Source organism: Notolepis coatsorum (genome assembly GCF_963971535.1).
Source record: "Notolepis coatsorum genome assembly, chromosome: 20".
Classification (NCBI taxonomy): domain Eukaryota; kingdom Metazoa; phylum Chordata; class Actinopteri; order Aulopiformes; family Paralepididae; genus Notolepis; species Notolepis coatsorum.
Window position 1 is genome coordinate 23,500,948 of NC_140184.1, and position 24,937 is coordinate 23,525,884.

Sequence of the window (24,937 nt, forward strand, 5' to 3'; positions counted from 1 at the left end):
ACTTTGCTTTGATTACTGATGGGTTACATGCGGCTCCTGTTTTTTTTTTTTTTTGTCATTCTCATCACCAATACCCTGTCCGATGGAGCCTACCGCATACCAGTACTCGCATTGATGCATCCCTACTTACGATAAATATGATGCGCTGAAGAAAACATTTAGTGGATATCACACATGTCGTGATATCGATACAAGTGGATGATTTCTATTCAACTCATGGTGGTGAAACTAAAAACACTCCCACTGGGACCACAGCTATCTCTACTCCCTCATCAGGGACCGAGGTAGAATAATCAGCCTGGTTTGCATCAATCAAATGCATGTCACGTAATGCTGCAGCCTGATTACATGCAGTACTAGGCAGGGACTAGTAACCCTAACCAAGGTCAAACTGATCATGGTGGTTGTGTTAAAGTAGCATATATAAATATCATATTGTCTGAGTGCCAGTGTACCTGTTTGAAGGCCCAATGTCCTTTCAATGCATAAAGTCCTGTAACCACAAGTAGTTCAAGAGCATGAGGAAACAGAGGAGATACACAGATGGATGGGGCAGACAGACACAAAGACCATGTGAAAACAAAATGAACTAGAGAAACATAGCATTTCTATGGTAAAGCCACAGGAGTACTATAGTGATTCATCATAAATTTGTCTATAATATTCAGCTACACAAATACTATGTCGAACCACTACAGTATTCCTGTGGTATGAAAAATAAACACCATCCATTTTCATATGGGAGGACAGCAAGAAAATGATCAAACAGCAAGAAAGATTACTGTAATATGAGTGGAGGATAGACAGACAGACAGACAGACAGACAGACAGACAGACAGACAGACAGACAGACAGACAGACAGACAGACAGACAGACAGACAGACAGATAGATAGATAGATAGATAGATAGATAGATAGATAGATAGATAGATAGATAGATAGATAGATAGATAGATAGATAGATAGATAGATAGATAGATAGATAGATAGATAGATAGATAGATAGATAGATAGATAGATAGATAGATAGATAGATAGATAGATAGATAGTATCTAGATAGATAGATAGATAGATAGATAGATAGATAGATAGATAGATAGATAGATAGATAGATAGATAGATAGATAGATAGATAGATAGATAGATAGATAGATAGATAGATAGATAGATAGATAGATAGATAGATAGATAGATAGATAGATAGATAGATAGATAGATAGATAGATAGATAGATAGATAGAGTAGATAGAGCTGTGCAGCCTTACGGAGAGGAAGGCGTGGACGATGTCTGCCTTGATGGAGTTGAGCGGCTTGTCTCTGATCACTATGAAGATCTGCTCCTCCTTCTCCAGATTGATGAAGTTCCCAAACCAGGACTTCTTGGCCAGTCTGCAGAGAGGACAGAGGTCGGCATCTCAACACCCACAGTGGTGACGCAGTGTGACTCACTGCAAGCTGCCCTCCTATCGTCTCTTACTGACGTCAATTAGAGAGTGAAAATGTCTTCCAAGGTGAGGATGACGGGTTTTGTTCTAATAGATTTAGTGTTCGCGTTAACCAAAGCATTGGACAACTTTCACCCAAGGCCAAAAACGGTGACGGAGGAGTTATTTTCCCCAACTAGCCAATTAGTGTTCATGGCCTAAGGTCACACTGTTATTAGCATAAGGACAGGTTTACACTGATATGCACACTGACAATAAGCTTTGTATAAGAAATGTAGGTTGTGGTCGGATTCACAGGGACAATATGTTCTCTGGGATTAAACATGTGAATCTAAAAATATCCCCCCACAATCACCTTCCAGCTAACAACATTCCTCCATCTGACAGGAAGTTCTTCACAGGGTCCATCCTGATTACAGCTGGGTGTTCTCGCGTGACCCAAGGCCCTAATTTTAGGTTCTCTCTCCACCACGACAACAGGAGCATGTCTGTGAGGCACACTGGAAGTAAAGACCCTGAAATATGAATGCTCTCTAAAAATAACCTCAATCATCAAGGAAAGGGAGACGGATGCTCTGCTAGAATCACAGGCCAATCTGCATATAGTTGGGGACTTGCTTAGTCAAGTCTCCAGATCAAAGACACACAGTACCTGCTGCTACTCGCACGGTGGCCACGGAAGAGTGTTTCAGAGGTATTGCATACAGTTTCATGCACACGGGTAGCAAGAAGACCTGTATCGTGTGTAATAAATTCATTGTGTACACTAATTGCAAGTTATGGCAATGCAAATGTAAACAAATACGAAACTGCATAGTGCACTTTTAAATTAGTATCTTTGTGAGGTTATTGTTTTATAATTTACATTGAAAAGATACAAAGATATATTTTTTAAAGCTGGATTTTCTAATACAGAAGAGGTATTATTTATTCATTCATATTTTCTTTGTTATTTATTTTGTCCAGTAAGACTTGAAAATAGATATTATTTTGTAATAGGTTGATTTTTAAGTTATTTTCTGGAGATTTGTCAGAGAGATTACTTTAGGCATAATAAAGCATGTTGAGTAACTTTGGTTATAGAGAGATATTATTTTGTTATATAAAATAATATAAATAATAATGTTCTATCCATACAGAGGAGGCATACTTTAAATAATATAAAATTATAAGGCATCTTTGAGTAAACTTCAAGTATCATTTAAGTATCTTGAGGCTGGCGGCAGAGTGTCCTTTTTGGAAATCACAATATGGTCACCCTACTGTATCATAGGATCCTGCAAGTACACAGCAACTAAATGACCTACAGTAAGTCTGATGATAGTCTATACTATAGGTATATCCCGTACTGAGGGGTGTGGCCACCATGGCTTCTCTTGGTATCAAGTGCATAGAAATAGTTTTATAAACAGACGCCTATTAAGATGTTAGATCCTAATGTGAACAACTATGTGATTTAATGTTCTATGCCTTACCTTGACTTTGTCTATTTTACTGCTATCTATTTTATGCTTACTTTATGTCTGCACTTTATGCATTGCTCTTGATCTGCCCATTTTGTGCTCATTTTATGCCTGTCTTTTTTTTTTTTTTTTTTTTTACTGCTGTGAAGCACTTTGAGCTGCAATTCTTGTATGAAATGTGCTATACAAATAAAGTTTATTGTTATTATTATTATTATTATTATTATTATTATTATTATTATTATTATTATTATTATTATTATTATTATTATTATTATTATTATTATTATTATTATTATTATTATTATTATTATTATTATTATTATTATTATATATATTGCTATTGGATCATTATTCAGTTCACATGCGCCCACTCTGCTGTCACTTACTCTGGAGAAGAGTCTGGGGTGAGACTGGACATGTCCTCCTGGGTGGGAACTGTGGATGCAGAGAGAGAGAGAGAGAGAGAGAGAGAGAGAGAGAGAGAGAGAGAGAAAGAGAGAGAGAGAGAGAGAGAGAGAGAGAGAGAGAGAGAGAGAGAGAGAGAGAGAGAGAGAGAGAGAGAGAGAGAGAGAGAGAGAGAGAGAGAGAGAGAGAGGTGTCAAAGGTTAGAGGTGAAGGGTCAGGCTAGACACAAACTGGTCTTATTAGATGCTCTTTCCTGTCACAACACATGACAGATACACACAGTATATAATTGTGGCCGTGATAATACATGTTTTCTTTTCATCTTGTTTTAATGCCATTTAATCTCCCAGTAAAATGCAATCCATCATTGTAAATGAGCTAATTGCCTTAGTGAGGCATGATTTTAAATTGGTTAAAGGGTATTTTCAGCTTCTTTCAAGATGCCTATGGTAAAATTACACCTTCTTAAAGACAAAATGACCCGTATTTGCATAATGAGATGGTTGCTTCTGGTGTAGGACATGGCTAGCGGGTGGCGTGTCTACTGATACAGTTGAAAACGGGTGAACCGTGGCTAATTACAGTGATTAACAGCACTGGGAGTAATAGCTTATTTCCCCAGGCTATACCGCCATGCAGTGTTTACATCTAACTTGTGCTGCATCAATTACCGTAGAGATATGATGATCAGGTCAGAGATGATCAGATGGATAATCGAGTCATGAAAGGAGTTTCACTCTGTGTGAGAAGCCCTTGACTCACATAGTTCTATGTATTTATGTACCTTGCATTTTCCTGCGGTGGAAGCGAGGCGAGCCCAGGAAACTGTTCTTGATGGAGTTGAGGCGGGTCCTCCAGGGCATCCCTCCAATGGAGGGGCTGGGTGGTGGTGTGGGGCTGGGGGTGCCAGCCGGACTCTCCTTAGGTGTGTGCACGGGGGTGCCCTTGGGGGTGGGGAGAGGGCTCCCCCTGGGGGAGGGGTGGGGGGTCACCTGCGCGATGGGGACAGATTTTCCGTTGTGGTCAGGGTGGAGGTGGTGGCGGCGGAGGGGGGACATGGGAGGTACAGGGGACAGAGGGATGGACAGCTTGGGCGGGACAGTGAGAGGAGGGTGTCGTCTCACCCTGGGGCTGTTGGGGATACAGGGGGCCAGGGTCTGGCTGGGTGTGGGGGGCTCTGACTTGGGGGCGCTGGGGCTCTGGACTGTGTTGGGGAGAGGGTTGGACCTGGTGGTTTGGAGGGGCTTCTCTGATACTTTGGGCTTGGCTGGGAGGGTCTGTGTGCGGGGATGCATGAGGGGAGACCCCATCTTTGGCTGGTAGGAGTTGGGGGTACGGGGCCCCACCCCATTAAGGCGGGCCTCTGCGGAGTGGGTGGGACTGCAGTTGGGGGACTGACAGAGGTCTGGGGACTGTGGTGGGATGAAGAACCGCCTGACAGGCTGTGATTGGTCATGCACCGTTAGGATGGCAGAGCGAGTCAGCCAATGAGAGGGAGCACGGGCCAATCAATCAATGTCATTGCCATGAACACCGCACCAGGAAAAGCAAAAGGAATGGGGCAGATGGGTTGTGGAGAGGTGGAGCGAGTGAGACGCAGGCAGGGAGCGGTGAGAGTGCAAGAAAGAAAGAAAAAAGAACATGCTATTAGCATAGTGAGCCAATCAGGAGGCAGGAGCCAAGGCCGCTTCCTGAGCATTCATTGAGACGCATAAAACAGCCGGGTGAACCAGCCGGAAAGCTAACCCGTCACCCGGGAGAGCAGCCAGCATGCATGCAAACGGCTGGGGAATGAACGGACCTAGTAGCCGATAGCTCACAGGTCATGACGAGTTCTCACAAGCAAAGCTGACCGCTATAAAGACCGGTCCATACTGTAGCTTTAATCCGCATGAAGGTCTAAAGCAGAGAGATCTCAGTAGATCTGAAGTCTGGATGAACACATCATGACCTGCGGTGTCATTCTCAATACAGCATTATAGAACACGTATAATGGCTGCTTTACACAGGCTGGTCCTTTGAATTATTCCATAGAACCATGGAGAGCAGAGTGTGTGTGTGTATAGGAGTGGTATGCTCGCGTGTAGCATGGGAAACATTAAGAATGAGAGGTGTGTGTGTTATGCCTAGAATGTAACATGCAAAACACTAACAATGATACAGTCAGGTAATACAATTGACCTATCACAAACTCTGCCCTCTTTTTCTTGATCCTCCATTCACAACTGTTGCTGGAGTTGTGATTGGAGGATAAAGAAAAAGAGGGCAGAGTTTGAGATAGGTCAATTGGGTAACTGGACTAAACGCACAGTATAAAGACCCATCTATGATCTTTAATACTGGTATAATATATGGGATACAATATGACAGGACTTAGATGCCCCCTTTCCTTGCATTCGCATATGAAAAATATCCACCAAGCAAATAAATCAGGATTTCATTAAACATTTTTAATCTTTTAGCATGCCTTTGCAGTGATGGAATTTCTGATGATATCAAGTCTGTATCATTGCTGAGGGCTGACTTAAAAAATGTGTGCGTTTAAAGATGAAATGCTACACATTTAAAAGCTATGGGTGGGGAGCTGATTTGCTGCCGTAACCTTTCTACCTTGTCTTTACAACAGCATTTTTAAGGCATCTTTGAGAATGATGGATCTATGAATTCACAGGATCTGCGAGGCGTGGACATTAATCACCAGATCTCATCTAGAGGTCAATGTGTGGCCTCAGACGGACCGAGTCACACATCATAAGAAGCCTTGTGACATACACTGCACAACAGTCCTTTGTGCAATATATCCATATGGCCATTATATAAAGGAATACTCCTAACATTTTGGGGAAATACACTTATTTGCTATCTTCTCCAGAGTCAGACAAGAAGACTGATCAGTTTTCTTTTTATCCACTTTTTCTCCCATTTTCTATATTTTCTCCCATCCCAATTTCGTATCATCCAATTCAACCCTCCCCTGTCACGAACGCTGTTTCTTGCCTCCCACAAGCCGGCTGCAATGTGGACTAAGTCATACATAGCACAAGTCCCCTCCGGTACTTGAGGTAACAGCAGTCGCATCCTTTCACCTGCGCAGCTCGATCTCTCAGTGTCGAGGAGTAACGCGTGGGAGGCTCACGCTGCCCCCGACACTTCCTGATTCTACTGCGCAGGCGCACCAACCGACCTGTAGGAGTCGCTGTCCACAACGCCCGATCCCCACCCATCAGTTTCCCACCCCCTAATACGGCCAATGTGTATTAGTATGAACGACCAGCTAAACTGAAAGCAATGTGGAGCGCTGGGATCGAACAGGCGATCCCAGCGTCTCCGCATTCGTGGCGAGCGCCTTGCCCACTACGCCACGTAGCCGCCATAAGACTGATCAGTTTAACCTCTGTGTATCCAGTAGCCCCCGAGAGAGAGGTCCAGGTGCATGCTAGCCTAGCTTAGCACAAGTACTGGAAGCAGTAGGGAACAGCTAGCCTAGCTTAGAACAAGTACTGGAAGCAGTAGGGAACAGCTAGCCTAGCTTAGCACAAGTACTGGAAGCAGTAGGGAGCGGCTAGCTTAGCTCCATCAAAAGCGAGTAGCTCATACAAACAGCAATGTCAGACATCATGACTTGCCATAAAACTGTCAGCTTAAAGTGAAGGTCAGGAGGGTCAGCGGCTGGTCTGATATGAGTGGTTTAAGTGAATGATTAGCCGTGTGCAGAACCCAATGGCAGAAAGAGTGGAGCAGAGCTAGCAGTGAGGTGCATTGTGGGCCGTAGGCCAGTGGGTGAGGCAGCCAGACACTTACCCTGGGACTGCTCAACGGACTGGTGGACAGACCGGAGGACGCTCCACTGATGGACCGCGATCTACACACACACGCTCGTGCACACACACACACACACACACACACACACACACACACACACACACACACACACACACACACACACACACACACACACACACACACACACACGCACGCACACACACACGCACACACACACACACACACACACACGCACACACACACACACAAATATGTCAGAGCAACATGCTGTATACAGTACAACAAACACACTGAATGACCAGGGGGAGAATACATAAAACACTAGCCAGCGAAAGCTACTATAAATGAAAACACACACAACACAAAACTAACAGTTGTTATTGAACAGAGGACGTGTGGATCTTGTGAACCAAGTAGAAAACGTTGTGCTCTGCAGCAAACAGAAAGCCACCCACACTCTTGAGTGCCACAGTGTGCTTGAGATTGAATCAGTGGCGGGGTGCATGAGTGACTCAAACCAGGACAGATCGCAGGCACAAGAGATTCCAGGAGAAAAGCATTCCTGTGCTTCTCTCACACAGTTTGTACCTGTTTAGATCTTTCTCTGTGACTCAGTGGTTACAGTTCTTGAGACAGACGGTAGGTATCGCATATCGGGACGATATCAGGCAAAAACAGGCTATTGGAAAATGGGAATCAGATAATTTCCCTGATGCAACAATTTTTGAATTTCTTTTGACACATAGTCGTATGCCCATCTCGATCATTTTGGATGATCTCAACGAATGGTCTAAATCTCTACCATTCTGTAAAAGCCCTGCACTTGATATCACGACAATTCTATAAGTTTAGGACTCTTTGGTATCGGCGGTGAACACTCTGGTAGCATCGGAGCATCGGCTGCATCCCTATTTAAATGTGGCCATTATGTTTATTGAGGAAAAAGGACCAACTAAGATAATTGCTACATTTATCAAAATGTCCCATTTGTAGGAAAAGACTGCACACTGCATGTGATTCGCAGCAACGTTTGTCAACACACAAACGAGACAGGAGAGACATTAGGGCTTCAAGTCAACATCTATAAATAAAACTTCCAAGTTCAAACACGTAATCATTATGGCACATTTACACACACGCACACGCACACACACACACACATGCCCACTCAGACACGCACGCTGCAAAAAAATTCATCAGCGCCGTTATTCTCCTCTCCACAAGATTTTCCATCTTTCATTTACGACTCATTAACTTTTCATATCTTCTTCGTCCCTTGTCCCTCCTTTGTTCCTACTCCCCTCTCCTCCTCCTCCTCCTCCTCCTCCCCCTCCCTTGCCTTTTCTACATCATACGACGACCACTGACGCCTAACAAGGGCCTGGGATTTAATTGCCCATAGACGATTTGGCTTTGTTGGAAAATTAAAATTGAAACAGTAAATCATATTTAAATATGCTTGAACACAGACATGCACGCACGCACGCACGCACACACACACACACACACACACACACACACACACACACACGCACACGCACACGCACACACACACACACACACACACACACACACACACACACACACACGCGTAGGGATGGGTACTGTTCACATTTGAACCGATACGGTACCGGTACCTGTGAATCGATACCGGTACCCAACGGTACCTTCTTTCGGTACTTTAGTCTCTAAAAATGTAATCTACCTACCTCAGTCAAAAAAATTATAATCCAAACTTCAAATAACTTTCGACCGTTTTCGGCTTGCCATTGCCCCGACTGCTTTGTTGTTGAATAAAGTCAAATCCTAGGTAAGCGTATATTGTGCGTGTGAACGTTGACATGAAAAGAAAAAAGGCAAAAAAAAAGAAGAAAAATTGTAAAAAAAAAGAAGAAAAATACGTTTTTTTTTTTTCGGTATCTCACGTGAATCGATACTCTGTAGTACCGACGTGTTTCGGTAAGTACCTTTAAAAGTACCGAATTCGGTACCCATCCCTACACACACACAATGACATCATACCTGGCCTGACCGATTATGTGTCGACTGATATTATTTACACAATATTCTATTTGAAGCTGTAGAATATGTGTATTCAAATTAAGTACAAGTATTCCTTTTTTTCAATTGTTGATGTAGCCTATAAGGCGGTAAGAATAATAATACGCTATAGGCGACTGGAGAGTATGACAGATGTGTCCAGGCCACACAAGTATACGGGAAACCTTCAAATACTTCAACAATTTGATCCTTTAATCTGTACCCCCCTCAAGTTGGCTGAAAGCAAGTCTAATATTTGTGCTAATGTTAGCTCTCTAGAACCGTGGCTCTCAACCTTTTTGGTTCACGACACCCAAAAACAAACGTGACTTTGGATAAAAGCGCTATATAAATGCAGCCATTTACCATTTAGTTCAGCTTGTATAGCAGCTATTTTCACAGTACAGTTGAGTCAGTGACAGATGACAGCCAATTCAGTGATTAGGGCTGGATTTAAGAGCTATTGTTCACACCTAGTACCTGACTGCCAAGGTGTCAAATATTTTATTTATATTTATTCTTTCATAATATCATCATCATCATCATCATCATCAAGTGCTGGACCCCGTCACTCAAGGAGAGACAGCAGGGTGAACGTTCACACTAAATAATGACCCCCCACCATTTCCAGGTTATTTAACTTGCTTCATGGTTGGAGGACGGCCTTTAGACTTCAAATATTCAATATTTCACAAGGGGGGAAAAAGCATTGATGCCAAAAATAACAAACACAAGGATGCATTTCAATGCGACCCCCAGGTTGAGAACCACTGCTCTGGGGTCTCTTCCACATGGTGCTACGCTAATGACGGCAAGAGCATCTTCACCACAAAGTCAAGTATCTATTCACATGCAAACCATTACTGACACACTTATCATGTGAATCAACAAGAGCTAGTGCCAGGTAGTCTTTGAAGCCTGTAATTGAAACTCATCTGTTGTTTGCTGCTTCTGAAAAGTGTGTGTGTGTGTGTGTGTGTGTGTGTGTGTGTGTGCGTGCGTGCGTGTGTGTGTGCGTGTGGAGAGTGTGTAGAGAGTGTGACTAGATTTAGAGAGCGTGTTCGTATCGCCCTAATTACGGTAGATAATGAGTGAGATAAAAGACTATCCAGTGCGAGTGAAAGCCTTATTTCCATCCCTGTTTGCTCTTCGCTCCAGCAAAGTGCTCCATCTACATTCTCTGCAATTAATTTATGCTAATCTGCATGCAGGCCATGAAACCGACCATAAAAGTGTGTTCCTCAACACAAGGTCAGTGGTGAACGGGAGGCTGGTGAGGCAATGACCCACACCCAGCAGCGCAGTGTACAAACACACTAGCAAGGCACTAACAAACAAACAAGCAAACAAACACATTTGCATGCACACACATCCCCATTGCCATGGGGGGGGGGGGGGGGGGGGGGGGGGGGGGGGGGTTGGGGGCACTAAACCTAAAAATGTGTTGGTGTCCTTGGAGAGTCAATCAGCAACATCAAAGAGGAAGGAGGGACAGAGGAAGAAGGGACAGAGGAAGGAGGGACAGAGGAAGGAGGGACAAAGGAAGGAGGGACAGAGGAAGAAGGGACAGAGGAAGGAGGGACAGAGGAAGAAGGGACAGAGGAAGAAGGGACAGAGGAAGGAGGGACAGAGGAAGAAGGGACAAAGGAAGGAGGGACAGAGGAAGAAGGGACAGAGGAAGGAGGGACAGAGGAAGAAGGGACAAAGGAAGGAGGGACAAAGGAAGGAGGGACAGAGGAAGGAGGGACAGAGGAAGGAGGGACAGAGGAAGAAGGCAGAGGAAGAAGGGGCAGAGGAAGAAGGGACAGAGGAAGGAGGGACAGAGGAAGGAGTGACAGAGGAAGGAGGGACAGAGGAAGGAGGGACAGAGGAAGGAGGGACAGAGGAAGAAGGCAGAGGAAGAAGGGGCAGAGGAAGAAGGGACAGAGGAAGGAGGGACAGAGGAAGAAGGGACAGAGGAAGGAGGGACAGAGGAAGAAGGGACAAAGGAAGGAGGGACAGAGGAAGGAGGGACAGAGGAAGAAGGGACAAAGGAAGGAGGGACAGAGGAAGGAGGGACAGAGGAAGAAGGCAGATGAAGAAGGGGCAGAGGAAGGAGGGACAGAGGAAGGAGGGACAGAGGAAGGAGGGACAAAGGAAGGAGGGACAGAGGAAGAAGGGACAGAGGAAGAAGGGGCAGAGGAAGGAGAGACAGAGGAAGAAGGGACAGAGGAAGAAGGGACAGAGGAAGGAGGGGCAGAGGAAGGAGGGACAGAGGAAGGAGGGACAGAGGAAGAAGGGACAGAGGAAGGAGGGACAGAGGAAGGAGGGACAGAGGAAGGAGGGACAGAGGAAGAAGGGACAGAGGAAGGAGGGACAGAGGAAGAAGGGACAGAGGAAGGAGGGACAGAGGAAGGAGGGACAGAGGAAGAAGGGACAGAGGAAGGAGGGACAGAGGAAGAAGGGACAGAGGAAGGAGGGACAGAGGAAGAAGGGACAAAGGAAGGAGGGACAGAGGAAGGAGGGACAAAGGAAGGAGGGACAGAGGAAGAAAGGACATAGGAAGGAGGGACAGAGGAAGGAGGGACAGAGGAAGGAGGGACAGAGGAAGGAGGGACAGAGGAAGAAGGGACAGAGGAAGGAGGGGCAGAGGAAGAAGGGACAGAGGAAGGAGGGACAGAGGAAGAAGGGACAGAGGAAGGAGGGACAGAGGAAGAAGGGACAGAGGAAGGAGGGGCAGAGGAAGAAGGGACAGAGGAAGGAGGGACAGAGGAAGAAGGGACAGAGGAAGGAGGGACAGAGGAAGAAGGGACAGAGGAAGGAGGGACAGAGGAAGAAGGGAAGATGCTTTTCATGAGTGGAATGAGCAGAGAATAGTCTCTCCATGCATTTATATCTGTTCCTTCCCTCTCAGTATAGTCTGATCTGGATCATACTGGCCAATGTTATCTGTAGTTAAACCAAGGCCTGATCTCTCCTGAATGTAACACATTAAACCCTAGTGGAAACTAATAGGGATGTCCGATATTATCGGCCTACCGATATTGGCATTAAAATGTGATATCGGAAAATATCGATATATATATTTTTTTCTTTTACATTTCTATAACCTTTATTTACCCAGGCAAGCAAGTAAGAACACATTCTGATTTTATTTATTGTCAAAGATATGCATAATGTTGTGTTAATTCTACAACAAGAGATATGTAATGTTAATTACCTGAAATTATTCCGTTTTTTGGGGGGGGGGGGGAACCCTGCATATATCGGTATCGGTTGATATCGGTATCGGAAATTAAGAGTTGGACAATATCGGTATAGGTAAAAAAGCCAATATCGAGCATCCCAAATATACCCTTAAATAGTTTCAAAACTTTAAAGTATTTTACATATTGTGACCTGCTTCATTTGTGCATAGCATGTCAACCTGAGATGTAATGTTTGACACACTATTATTATATCACTATCAGATATTAGGAAGTCTTATGCCCATTTGTCCATTTGTCATCCACATTCCCCTGTTAGCTAGCAAGGTACACAAACCTTGGAATCTCTCCTTTTATTCAAAGCTGTAGATGTGAGCAAAGCGTGGTGACGATAATTGAAATATCAAGCCTTGCCCTCTTTTCTTGCTCCTCCAATCAAGAAGTTTGTCAGAGGGAAGCAACGGTTATGATTGGAGGATCAAGAAAAGAGGGCGGGCCTGAGATAGGCCAACTGTGTTCTAGAAGACGTTGGATGCCGCAGATGGAGGAACAGGCTTGAGGGGGTTAGCGACTCTCCATGCAGACAACATTGTCCTTCTTGTTATGGTTGGGGATGGAATAAAAGAGCAATGGCTTGAGTTAAGGAGTAATTCAACAGAGTAAGCTGAAGACTTGATGACAGATGACTGCATGATAACTGGGACGACAGACAGAGAAGACAAACACTGGTACCTTTCCTCCTTGCTGCAGTTAGCGTTTGTGATATCCAAGCTTTTACTGAACACAGATTTGCTACAGGGACAGACAGAAAATAAAGAGACAAACAGGAAAACAGTCACATAAGGGGAATCCTAACGTGAAGCATGCATCTGATATCTGAAAAAAAAGTCTCTAATGTAATGTCTACATTATCACCACACTAATGTAATGTCTACATTATCACCACTCTAATTTAATGTCTACATTATCACCACACATCCAAGTAGTGACTGACCCGTACTGTACAATGTGAACAACGTGACCACACAGGAAACCAAACAGAAGAGGAAGGAAAGGCACATTTCTAAGTCATGCTTGATGTTACATTCATACTGAGATGACATAAAGAAATAAATACATCAAATACAATTTTAAATACAAATTCAATTGAAAATCCAATTAAAAAACCTTTCTTGTGTCCTGTTATTTGCTTCACAATGTAATCCTCAGATTCTGATATTTGCAGGCTTTGTTCAGGTCCGACACGCTGGGCCCTCAATAGTTTAATGATGGCAGAATGGCAACAGGAGGCTTCTCAATGGCTTTAACTAATTATCAACTAAATCCTGCTGTGTGCCATAATATGGAAACAGTCTGCTGTTGCAGTAGGTAATAACGGTAAATATGCAGTCTGTGTGTGTGTGTGTGTGTGTGTATGTGTATGTGTGTGTGTGTGTGTGTGTGTGTGTGAGAGAGAGAGAGAGAGAGAGAGAGAGAGAGAGAGAGACATCAAGTCGAGACAGGGTCCAGAGCAAGACTGAAACAGGCCAGACACAGGCTCAACACTAGAGAGCAATATAAATGACATCATCAGATTACATCCAGACAATCAATCAGATCAGGGGGAGAAACATTTAATTTTGTATGTGCAACTATTGAACATTCAAAGATAGGGGAGTGGGGGTCCTAGACCAAGACAAGCCCAAGTTAAATGACATGTAGGCACAAGTCCAAGACAAGTCCAAGTTAAATGACATGTAGGCACAAGTCCAAGACAAGTCCAAGTTAAATTACATGTAGGCACAAGTCCAAGACAAGTCCAAGTTAAATTACATGTAGTCACAAGTCCAAGTTCTGGAAAGGAAAGGTCTGGATTATTACATATCTCGATGTGATCTATCAAGAAATATCTACAGCAAGAATTTTGGGTCTCAATGAATCCAAAATGACATTGTGGTTAGAAGTGGTGGAGAAAATAAAAGCTAGCATATAATGGTAATGTCTGGTTAGGAGCGAGGGGAAATGGATGGATTATCCAATGGGGGGTCCGGGAGGGGGGGGGGGGGGGTACGAGCTAGAGCATATGTGTGTAGGTTTTTAGATAACAGGTATTAAGGGTATATCCTGTATAAGACAATTAACTAAAATGTGATTTCATTGGATGTGCACTGTCAACTAATGCTTGTATATCTTATCGTGTGTTGTCATGTTTGTTTATGTGTTTGTTTAAAAAATAATAAAAAAATAAAATACAAAAAAAAAGACAAGTCCAAGTTAAATTACATGTAGTCACAAGTCCAAGTTAAATTACATGTAGTCACAAGTCCAAGTTAAATTACATGTAGTCACAAGTCCAAGTTAAATTACATGTAGTCACAAGTCCAAGTTAAATTACATGTAGTCACAAGTCCAAGACAAGTCCAAGTTAAATTACATGTAGGCACAAGTCCAAGTTAAATTACATGTAGGCACAAGTCCAAGTTAAATTACATGTAGGCACAAGTCCAAGACAAGTCCAAGTTAAATTACATGTAGTCACAAGTTAAGACAAGTCCAAGTTAAATTACATGTAGGCACAAGTCCAAGACAAGTCCAAGTTAAATTACATGTAGTCACAAGTTAAGACAAGTCCAAGTTAACTTACATGTAGTCACAAGTTAAGACAAGTCCAAGTTAAATTACATGTAGGCACAAGTCCAAGTTAAATTACATGTAGGCACAAGTTAAGACAAGTCCAAGTTAAATTTCATGTAGGCAGAAGTCCAAGTTAAATTACATGTAGGCACAAGTCCAAGTTAAATTACATGTAGGTACAAGTCCAAGACAAGTCCAAGTTAAATTACATGTAGGCACAAGTCCAAGTTAAATTACATGTAGGCACAAGTCCAAGACAAGTCCAAGTTAAATTACATGTAGTCACAAGTCCAAGTTAAATTACATGTAGGCACAAGTCCAAGTTAAATTACATGTAGGCACAAGTCCAAGACAAGTCCAAGTTAAATTAAATGTAGGCACAAGTCCAAGTCAAGTCCAAGTTAAATTACATGTAGGCACAAGTCCAAGACAAGTCCAAGTACAATTACATGTAGTCACAAGTCCAAGTTAAATGACATACGTGCAAAACAAAACCAAGTTAAAATAGGCACAAGTTCAAGACAACAGGGATGAGTACTTGTCCCAAACCCCTCACCCACCTCTGGCCGTGGGTGGCCATGTCGATGGCTCGTCGTACAGGGACAGGGGAGCCTCCCTCGGTGACACTGAGCACCTCCATGGACTTCCTCTCTGGTCTCCTCTTGCCGTGGCGGCTCAGCATGGGGGAGTCCACACGCTTCCTGGGTGGGTCGGCTGTACAGGGGTCAGAGGTCAGGGGTGAATGAAGGAAGAAGAGAGAATTCTACCATGGCTTATACAATCTGTAATGTCGCCAAATAGAGACCTCTAGGCAAAAGATGACAACATGGTACTGCGCTTTGTTTACATCTTTTTGTTTTTGTCTGATGTTTGGGTTGGATTTCAGTGGGCTGAAGTCTGGAGAAATGCACAGTATAATACGTTACTAAACTCCAACCCATACTTCAGACCAAAAACAAAAAAAAGTAAGCAAAGTGCAAAACCAAACGGGGCTCTTTTGCCTAGAGGTGACTGTTTGACGGCATTACAGGTTATACCTTTAACACTAGCACAGCCAACAAGGGGTCACATGACCCCTAGGCATTTTCAATAAATGTATCCTCGTCACTCGGTCAAGCTCCAGCTCTGTCACTCAATGACTTTTCCTAAAAGTACCCGTTTTATCTGGCACGGTTTCTGAAATTTCAAAATGACTTCAGGAAAATGGAATTAGAACCTTATTTCAGCTATTTCTGCTGAGCGGCCACCTCCCTCCCTCCTTGACCCTCCCTCCCTTTCACTCTCTCCCTCCCTTTCTCTCTCCCTTTCTCCCCCCCTCACTGTCTCTCCCTCCCTCCCTCTCCCTCCCTCTCTCCTTCTCCCTCCCTCTCTCTATACCTCCCTCTTCCTCCTTCTTTTTTTTTTTTATATATTTTTATTTCATTTTTTGGAAGAAAAGGCAGGATATATAATGCACATACAATGCACATATAATGCACATAAAAACATACATTTAAATTATTTGCCAATTACATGCATTGGCTTGCCCCTTGCCTCATTTAAAATAAATAACTCCTACCCCCTAACCCCTGCACCAACCACCGTTGACAAAAAATAAATAAAATAATAATAATAATAATAATAATAATAATAATAATAATAATAATAATAATAATAATAATAATAATAATAATAATAATAATAATAATAATAATAATAATAATAATAATAATAGTAACCCCCCCCCCCAACCCACCCCGTCATAGGCCTGAGAAGAAAATTTATTGAACAAAAATGTCAACAAAGACCAAGAAAATAAAAAAAAACTAAAAGGAATTATACAGATATAATTAGTTATGTCCTGCTAGCTATATATTGAAGGTCCTAACTTGATAGAGAATATGGTTCCAGCTATCTATTGTTTGATATCTTGCCCCATTTAATCTAGCTGTAGAAAGCTCCATTGTTACAACATCAGCTAATAACTGTTTCCAGTGATTAAAGGGCAGAGAGTGTGGAGCTTGCCATCGCAGCGCCAATTTTTTTTTTGCAGCAGTACTTCCTGCCAGCCAAAATCGTCTCTGAACAATACTTAAAGCTAAAGAATCATCATCATTAAGGAGAAGTAATTTGGGACAACAGGGAATATGTTTTTGTAATACTTTAGATAGATAATTAGTTATCTGTTCCCAGAAACTTTTAACTGTGGGGCATTCCCACATCATATGTGTAAAAGTACCAGTAGTATTTAGAGAACAAAGTGTACAGTTTGGTGACATAGCACGTCTCATTCTATAAGCTTTCTGGGGGGTTAAATATGTTTTATGGACAAAATTGAAATGAATCTGCTGATGATTTGGGTTTCGTGATGCCATAGTAACATTTCCCCAAACTCTGGTCCAATTGATAGAGTGATGGTGTTCTAATCCCAATTCTGTGCTCCACGATTGGATAACAGGTATTAACGAAGTACATCTTTGTGATAGATCTTTATAAATTATAGAGACTTGTCCTTTGGAGAGACCTGCAGTTTTTTTTAGAGAAAGTAATTAACGGGTGAGTAGTTGGTTTGGTCCATGGAACTCCATAGGCTCGCATAGCCGAGCGGAGCTGTAAATATAAAAAAAAGGAGGTGCCAGGTAAGTTATATGACTCTTTCAGATCTGAGAATGTTCTTAGACCATTGTCCTCCATAACATCGCCAAGTACATGAATGCCACAGTTGGACCATGATTGAGCTACAAAACTGCGGCCTCCGCTAAGCAAAAACGGGTTATGAAATAAGGGAGTCTGTTCATGCCACTTAGTATCCCAATTAAGTAACTTTTCATATTTGCGCCATAAAGATATGGCATGCGCTATTATCGGACCATAACGTAATCTACATTGCTTTAGTGAAATATCTGTAAAGACAATGTCTTGTAAACGAATCGGCGCCACAATATGTTTTTCAATATTAAGCCAGGGGGCCTCAGAATTTAAATTAAACCAACTCAACAGAGGACGAAATGATAACGCTTGAAAATATAACTTAAAATTTGGCACAGTTAAACCACCAGATTGCCGCTCATTTTGTAAGGTAGTAAGTTTAACCCGAGCTCGCTTGCCTCGCCATATACATTTTGAGACTGCTCTATGTAAATTTTCCCAATGAGCAACAGGTGGGGCAATAGGAATCATGGAACTACAGAAGTTTACTTGAGGTAATATGTTCATTTTGATAATAGAGACTCTTCCGGAAAGGGAGACAGGTATATTACACCATCGATTGAGATCATTTATGATTGACCTAATGGTTCTATTGTAGTTTACGGACACAATTTTTTCAATTAAAGGAAATATATCAATACCAAGATATTTAAATTGTGTTACAACCGGGATCTCATGGTCAAGCACAGAGTTAGGAGTGGTTCTTAGGTACATTAGTGCTGATTTGGTCCAGTTTATTTTATAACTTGAAATTGAACTGAATTTTTCAAAGATTTTCAGGAGGCTTGAGAGAGACTGAGATACATTCTCCATATATAACAAGATGTCATCCGCATAAAGCGAAATATGATGATCAGTAGAATTTACAGAGATTGGCTTAATGTTTTCTGATTGCGGTATAGCTTGGGCTAAAGGTTCAAGGGATAAAATAAACAAGCTTGCAGAGATCGGATCCCCTTGCCTACTTCCACGAGTGATTTTGAAAGGAGGAGAACTAATATCTCCGGTTATGACACTGGCTGATGGATGACCTAGGATGACCTAGTCCCATATGTTTCAGTACAGCCCAAAGATAGGTCCACTCCAGACGGTCAAAGGCCTTCTCTGCGTCAACAGAGAGAACAGGTGACGACACTTTAGCTTGAGAGGCGGAGTTGACAATGTGAAGGAGACGTCGCAAATTATCAGACGAAAGCCTTTTTTTTAACAAAACCACTTTGATCTGGGTGAATCAGTTTAGGTAAAAACTTTTCAAGACGTCAAGATAATACTTTAGAAAATAGTTTGGCATCTGTATTAATTAAAGAAATAGGGCGCCAATTAGAACACTGGTTTGGATCTTTACCTTTTTTTAATAAAAGAGAGATTAGGGACATATTCACGTCTCTCCCTAAGGAGCCTTTAGATATGGATATATTAATCATCTCAAGTAGTAGCGGGCCTAAGACGTCCCAGAACCGCAAATAAAATTCTGGGGGAATGCCATCCCACCCTGGAGACTTGCCTTTATTCATAGTTTCCAGAGATGTTTTGAGTTCTTGCAATGATATAGGAGCACCCATTAAACTTGATTCAACTGGTGACAAAACAGAGAGGTTAAGGCCACTTAAAAAGGATTCAATCTCTTCAGAGGGACGCTCGCCTTCTGTAGTATATAAATCATTATAAAATTTAGCAAATCTTGTATTGATTAATTTTGGATCTGTAAGCAGCTCACCATTTTCTGATGTAACAGTAGTAATATTTCCTACAAGATCACTATTGCGTAGTTTGTTGGCCAATATTTGACTCGGTCGACTACCATGAAAGTATTGGTTTACTCTACCTTTATGGATGGAGGATTCGGCTCTTTTCCTGATAAGATCGTTTAGTTCACTCTTAACATTGGCTAGTGTGGCGGCAGTCTGTTGAGAGTAATGCCTCTGTTGAGATAGGTCCAAGGTAGACAGCATGGTTTCTAATTCCGATATTCGTTTTAGCTGAGATGTATTAAGACTTGAAGAGAAAGTAATAGCATTATTTCTGACAAAGCCTTTAGTAGCGTCCCAAAGTATCCTGAAATCATCCACGGAGTTATTATTAAACATAAAAAATTGGGCTAGCTCAGACTGAAATTGCTCACAGAATACTGGATTATCCAATAAAGAGCAGTTAAAGCGCCATCTTGTGGCCATTTTCTTAGCCTGGCTGAATTGAAATTGACAGAAATAGGCATGGTGATCTGATAAACTCATAGGTCGGATTTCAAATTTTTTTACGTCTGAAAATAAGGATGCCGATATTAAAACTAAATCAATACGGGAAAATGATAGATGTCTATTAGAGAAAAAAGTATACTCCCTGTTGCCTGGATTATGAACCCGCCAAATATCAATAAGATTAAAGTCAGATAGCAAGTGCTTTAAAGCGTTTGTCGAGCGAGCATTATGATTAACTGCTTTTGATTTATCCCAGGTATGATCCAAAACAGAATTCATATCTGACCCAATAATCAACTGGAAATCAGCTAGTTCCATTAGGATTTTATTCAATGATTGAAAAAAGTCTGGTTCATAACAGCTGTGTGCATAGACATTAATAAACGCAATCTTTTTACCATTATGAATACATTTTAGAAAAGCTATTCTTCTTCCTCCTTCTCACTTCCTCTCCCTCCCTCCCTCTCTCCCTCTCTCCATCACTACCTTTCTCCTTCTCCCTCCCTCATTGACCCTCCCTCCCTTCTCTCCCTCCCATCTCCATTCTAAAGGCTGTCGGGTCTTCTGACCCGTTCCCGGTGGGAATTAGTGTAATTTTCTCCATGGCTGTGCTAGTGTTAAAGCGACAATGTGTACAATTATTTTTGTTCGAATTTTGTTCCAAAACATATCTTAAGTGGATACTTAAGTTATATCCCATTTTAAAGTTTCACAGAGAGGCTCCCCCTTCTAACCAATCAAAGAAGCTCAAATGGGTATTTAATTGGAATAAGCACTTGTAGTGGTTGAATCTACAAGGTCCCCCATTCAACACAGTCTCCTCATGACCCCCATCCCAGGTTACTAGATTCCCCCTGGGAGGGTGGGGGACTCTGTATGCTTTCGGTGGCCAGACAACACACTCCTCTCAGCCTGGCTATTGATCTCTTTACTTGCATTTGATGAATCTGCCTTGTAAATGAATTTATATTGATCATGCAGATCTGTCCACGTACATAATGTATTGATCCACGACAGGACAGGACCATGTAGGCTTTTTTCAGACCGCAGGCTAATTGGATTTGTTTCTCAAATCAGATCTTTAATTAACGCACTGTTATTTGCAAGTGGTCAGATGTGTTCAGACATCACCAACCACATTCATAATCTTTGGTATAGATGCATTTTTCTTGCGATTAGGCATGTTCACAAAGGTTACTATTGCTCTGGAGGACACCTTTTCCTATAGACCTTTTCCAACCTGACAACATAACCATGCTACAGTAAATGGGCCCCAGTTTATTTCCTGTTGCAGTGTTTGCTAATATCAATATTACTCTCCCCCTCTCCCCTTACACTAACCACGCTCCTGACCTGATGGACTAGACCAGGGGTCAGCAACCTTTTTGACATGGAGTGCCTGTTTGAAATATAGTTGTAACTAGTGTGCATCGTAATATTTTTTTCTCATAATCAGGTATTTTTTATGAAAATGTTTACATTATTACATCATTATTGTTATTGTTATTATTAACAATATTATTATGATGGTTGTATCAACCCTAAATCTGAGTTGGGGGGGGGGGGGGGGGGGGAGATGCAATGCAGACAAACAGCTGCATACAGTGCGACCATTTCACTCACATTTGCCCATTCATTTTTGGACACATCACACACCATCTGTGTGTGTACTGTACGTGTGCTGTCATAGCTCCATCTACAGGCCTAATGGAGAACACCAGGATGTGAATGGAGGGTGAATGTGAGGTATATCGTGTAAATAAGTTTTGATTGATCGCAAGACTACACTGTAAAAATGTTTTATAATAATAAGTTACCAGAACTAAAAAATATTGAGTTCAGTTACTGTGCATTAAGGTTTTCAGTTTTCAATCCATAATAAGTTAACAGAAAAATAAGTACACAACCACATTATTTCAACCTAATAAAACTATGTTTATTGTCATTGTTTTAAGAACACAAGTTGACTTGGTAATACTCACATTTTGAGTAAAAAAATGGCTTTTAACATGTGCAATGTTCAATGAAATAGAAAAATAAATAATAAAATTTGTTGATTAATCCCACTGGTCACAATGGTGACCGTAATAATGTTTTTGTTATAAGGCTCTGCAAATGTTACTGAATGATGTACCAATGTATTTCCAGCTAAATTGAAATAATAAACAAATAAAGGGTCTCAATTAAATATGTGGTAGTAAAAAGAACCTGTGGGAGGATTTCAACAAGATAAATGCGACAACAGTGCAAAATATTTCACTATAATATTTCAAAGCAAAAAAAAAAAAATATATATAATATATATATATTTTTTTTTAATGCTGCCTATGAAAATGCCCCTGCGTGCCTATGCAGGCACGCGTGCCTAGGGTTGCCTACCCCTGGACTAGACTCTTCCGTGTGTTATGTTGTGTTGGGTGATGTTGTCCTGTATTTATGTATTTATTGCTGGGAAGGGGGGGTAAATGTATCCATGTTCCTGTTTCATGTATATCCAGAGCTTCAGCCACTCTGTCCCGAACACGAATACCACCAAACTGGTTATGTGGCAATACATGTATCTTGTATCTTGTATCTTGTAATAGCTGACATGAAATACACTCAGGCCCGGTTCCCCTAGCAACGTAATCCTACTATAGTAATAGCACCCTTCCCAGCAAGAATGCACACAAGTGCTTCACAAGTTTAAAAACAAAAAAAAATCATAAAAACATACAATATAAGGACAAAATCAGGAACACTAAATTAATAATTCAAGTCTGTACTGTACATGGCCAAACGCCAACCTGAACAAGTGGGTTTTCAGCTGCCTCTTGAAAGTGTCCACAGAGGGGGAGGCTCTCAAGACCTGGGGGAGCTCATTCCAGAGCCTAGGGGCCACAGAGGGGGGGGCTCTCAGGACCTGGGGGAGCTCATTCCAGAGCCTAGGGGCCACAGAGGGGGGGGCTCTCAGGACCTGGGGGAGCTCATTCCAGAGCCTAGGGGCCACAGAGGGGGAGGCTCTCAGGACCTGGGGGAGCTCATTCCAGAGCCTAGGGGCCACAGAGGGGGGGGCTCTCAGGTCCTGGGGGAGCTCATTCCAGAGCCTAGGGGCCACAGAGGGGGAGGCTCTCAAGACCTGGGGGAGCTCATTCCAGAGCCTAGGGGCCACAGAGGGGGAGGCTCTCAGGACCTGGGGGAGCTCATTCCAGAGCCTAGGGGCCACAGAGGGGGGGGCTCTCAGGACCTGGGGGAGCTCATTCCAGAGCCTAGGGGCCACAGAGGGGGGGGCTCTCAGGACCTGGGGGAGCTCATTCCAGAGCCTAGGGGCCACAGAGGGGGAGGCTCTCAGGACCTGGGGGAGCTCATTCCAGAGCCTAGGGGCCACAGAGGGGGAGGCTCTCAAGACCTGGGGGAGCTCATTCCAGAGCCTAGGGGCCACAGAGGGGGAGGCTCTCAAGACCTGGGGGAGCTCATTCCAGAGCCTAGGGGCCACAGAGGGGGAGGCTCTCAAGACCTGGGGGAGCTCATTCCAGAGCCTAGGGGCCACAGAGGGGGAGGCTCTCAAGACCTGGGGGAGCTCATTCCAGAGCCTAGGGGCCACAGAGGGGGAGGCTCTCAGGACCTGGGGGAGCTCATTCCAGAGCCTAGGGGCCACAGAGGGGGGGGCTCTCAAGACCTGTGGGAGCTCATTCCAGAGCCTAGGGGCCACAGAGGGGGGGGCTCTCAAGACCTGTGGGAGCTCATTCCAGAGCCTAGGGGCCACTGAGGGGGAGGCTCTCAAGTCCTGGGGGAGCTCATTCCAGAGCCTTGGGGCCACAGAGGGGGAGGCTCTCAAGACCTGGGGGAGCTCATTCCAGAGCCTAGGGGCCACTGAGGGGGAGGCTCTCAAGTCCTGGGGGAGCTCATTCCAGAGCCTAGGGGCCACAGAGGGGGAGGCTCTCAAGTCCTGGGGGAGCTCATTCCAGAGCCTTGGGGCCACAGAGGGGGAGGCTCTCAAGACCTGGGGGAGCTCATTCCAGAGCCTAGGGGCCACAGAGGGGGAGGCTCTCAAGTCCTGGGGGAGCTCATTCCAGAGCCACTGCTTCAAACACTCGGTCCCCCTTAGTCTTCAGCCTGGTTCAACACCAGGAGGCCCTGATCAGAAGACCTCAGGGACCGGCTGGTCTTATAGGGGTGGATAAGGTCCGAGATGTAAGCAGTGGCTTGACTGTGGATGGCTCTCTAAGTGAAAACTAAGACCTTGAACTGGATCCTGAACTGGACAGGAAGCCAGTGCAGGGAGGCAAGGATTGGTGCGATATGACAGGATTTCTTTGACCTGGTAAGCAACCTAGCAGCAGCATTTTGGACCAGTTGTAGCCGGTCCACTGAGGCTTTGCTCAGGCAGGTAAACAGAAAGTTACAGTAGTCCAGCCTTGATTGAATAAAAGCATGAAGAGACATTTCCAGCTCTGCATGAGATAAAATAGCCCAGAGGTTAGCTATATTCCTGAGGTGGAAGAAACAGGTGCGGGTCAGGGATTTAACATGTTTATCAAGTTGGATAGATAGATCAAAGGTTACGCTAAGATTTTTTATATTTGAATGAACATTTCCCTTGAGCAGTCCCATGCGATTTGCTACCCTAGAGGCAATATTTTCCACGGCTATAATTTAGACTTCAGTCTTAAGCCGCACTTGGAGGAATAGGCTGGAATATCAAGACATGTATCTTCTCACATCCAGTATCTTTTAATTGTCCAGAGGTCGCGGGGAGATGGCAACATGACAAATACACTGGTCGTAAGCAACTAACCACTGTGGGTTGAACTGATGCTTTCAATCTCATGTGTCAGTCTAAATGAGTCTAGCACTGATGAGGTTTGGATTAGCCTACCAATCTCGGTGCGTGCGGGCAGGTTCTGGTCCTCCTGGCTGGGGTACCTCTCTTTACGGTCTAGGAGCAGGAAGTAGATCATCTTTTCCTGGTTGTCACTGCGAAGGAAGCATAGAGCCAGACAGAGACAAGTGTTCACATCTGATCTGGCTGTTTGGTTGAGGCAGTAAAACACTCCATCATCAGGAGACATTTTAACTACAAGTATTCATCAAACTGAGACATTTCTGTCCTTCCACGCAGTTCTCTCTCTA

At 43.3% G+C, this 24,937-nt stretch overlaps 1 protein-coding gene across 2 annotated transcripts in view; it reads right to left on the reverse strand.

Moving 5' to 3' along the window:
- brsk2b (BR serine/threonine kinase 2b) overlaps positions 1–24,937 on the reverse strand; it is a gene marked incomplete at both ends in the record, with an annotated part of 215,821 nt that overhangs the window by 12,010 nt on the left and 178,874 nt on the right. For both annotated transcript variants that reach the window (XM_084337223.1, XM_084337224.1), the window contains 6 exons: positions 1,268–1,391; positions 3,300–3,348; positions 4,103–4,310; positions 7,120–7,180; positions 15,500–15,653; positions 24,684–24,781. In XM_084337223.1, coding sequence (XP_084193349.1) covers positions 1,268–1,391; positions 3,300–3,348; positions 4,103–4,310; positions 7,120–7,180; positions 15,500–15,653; positions 24,684–24,781 — 694 coding nt within the window. The remainder of the gene's footprint in view (positions 1–1,267; positions 1,392–3,299; positions 3,349–4,102; positions 4,311–7,119; positions 7,181–15,499; positions 15,654–24,683; positions 24,782–24,937) is intronic.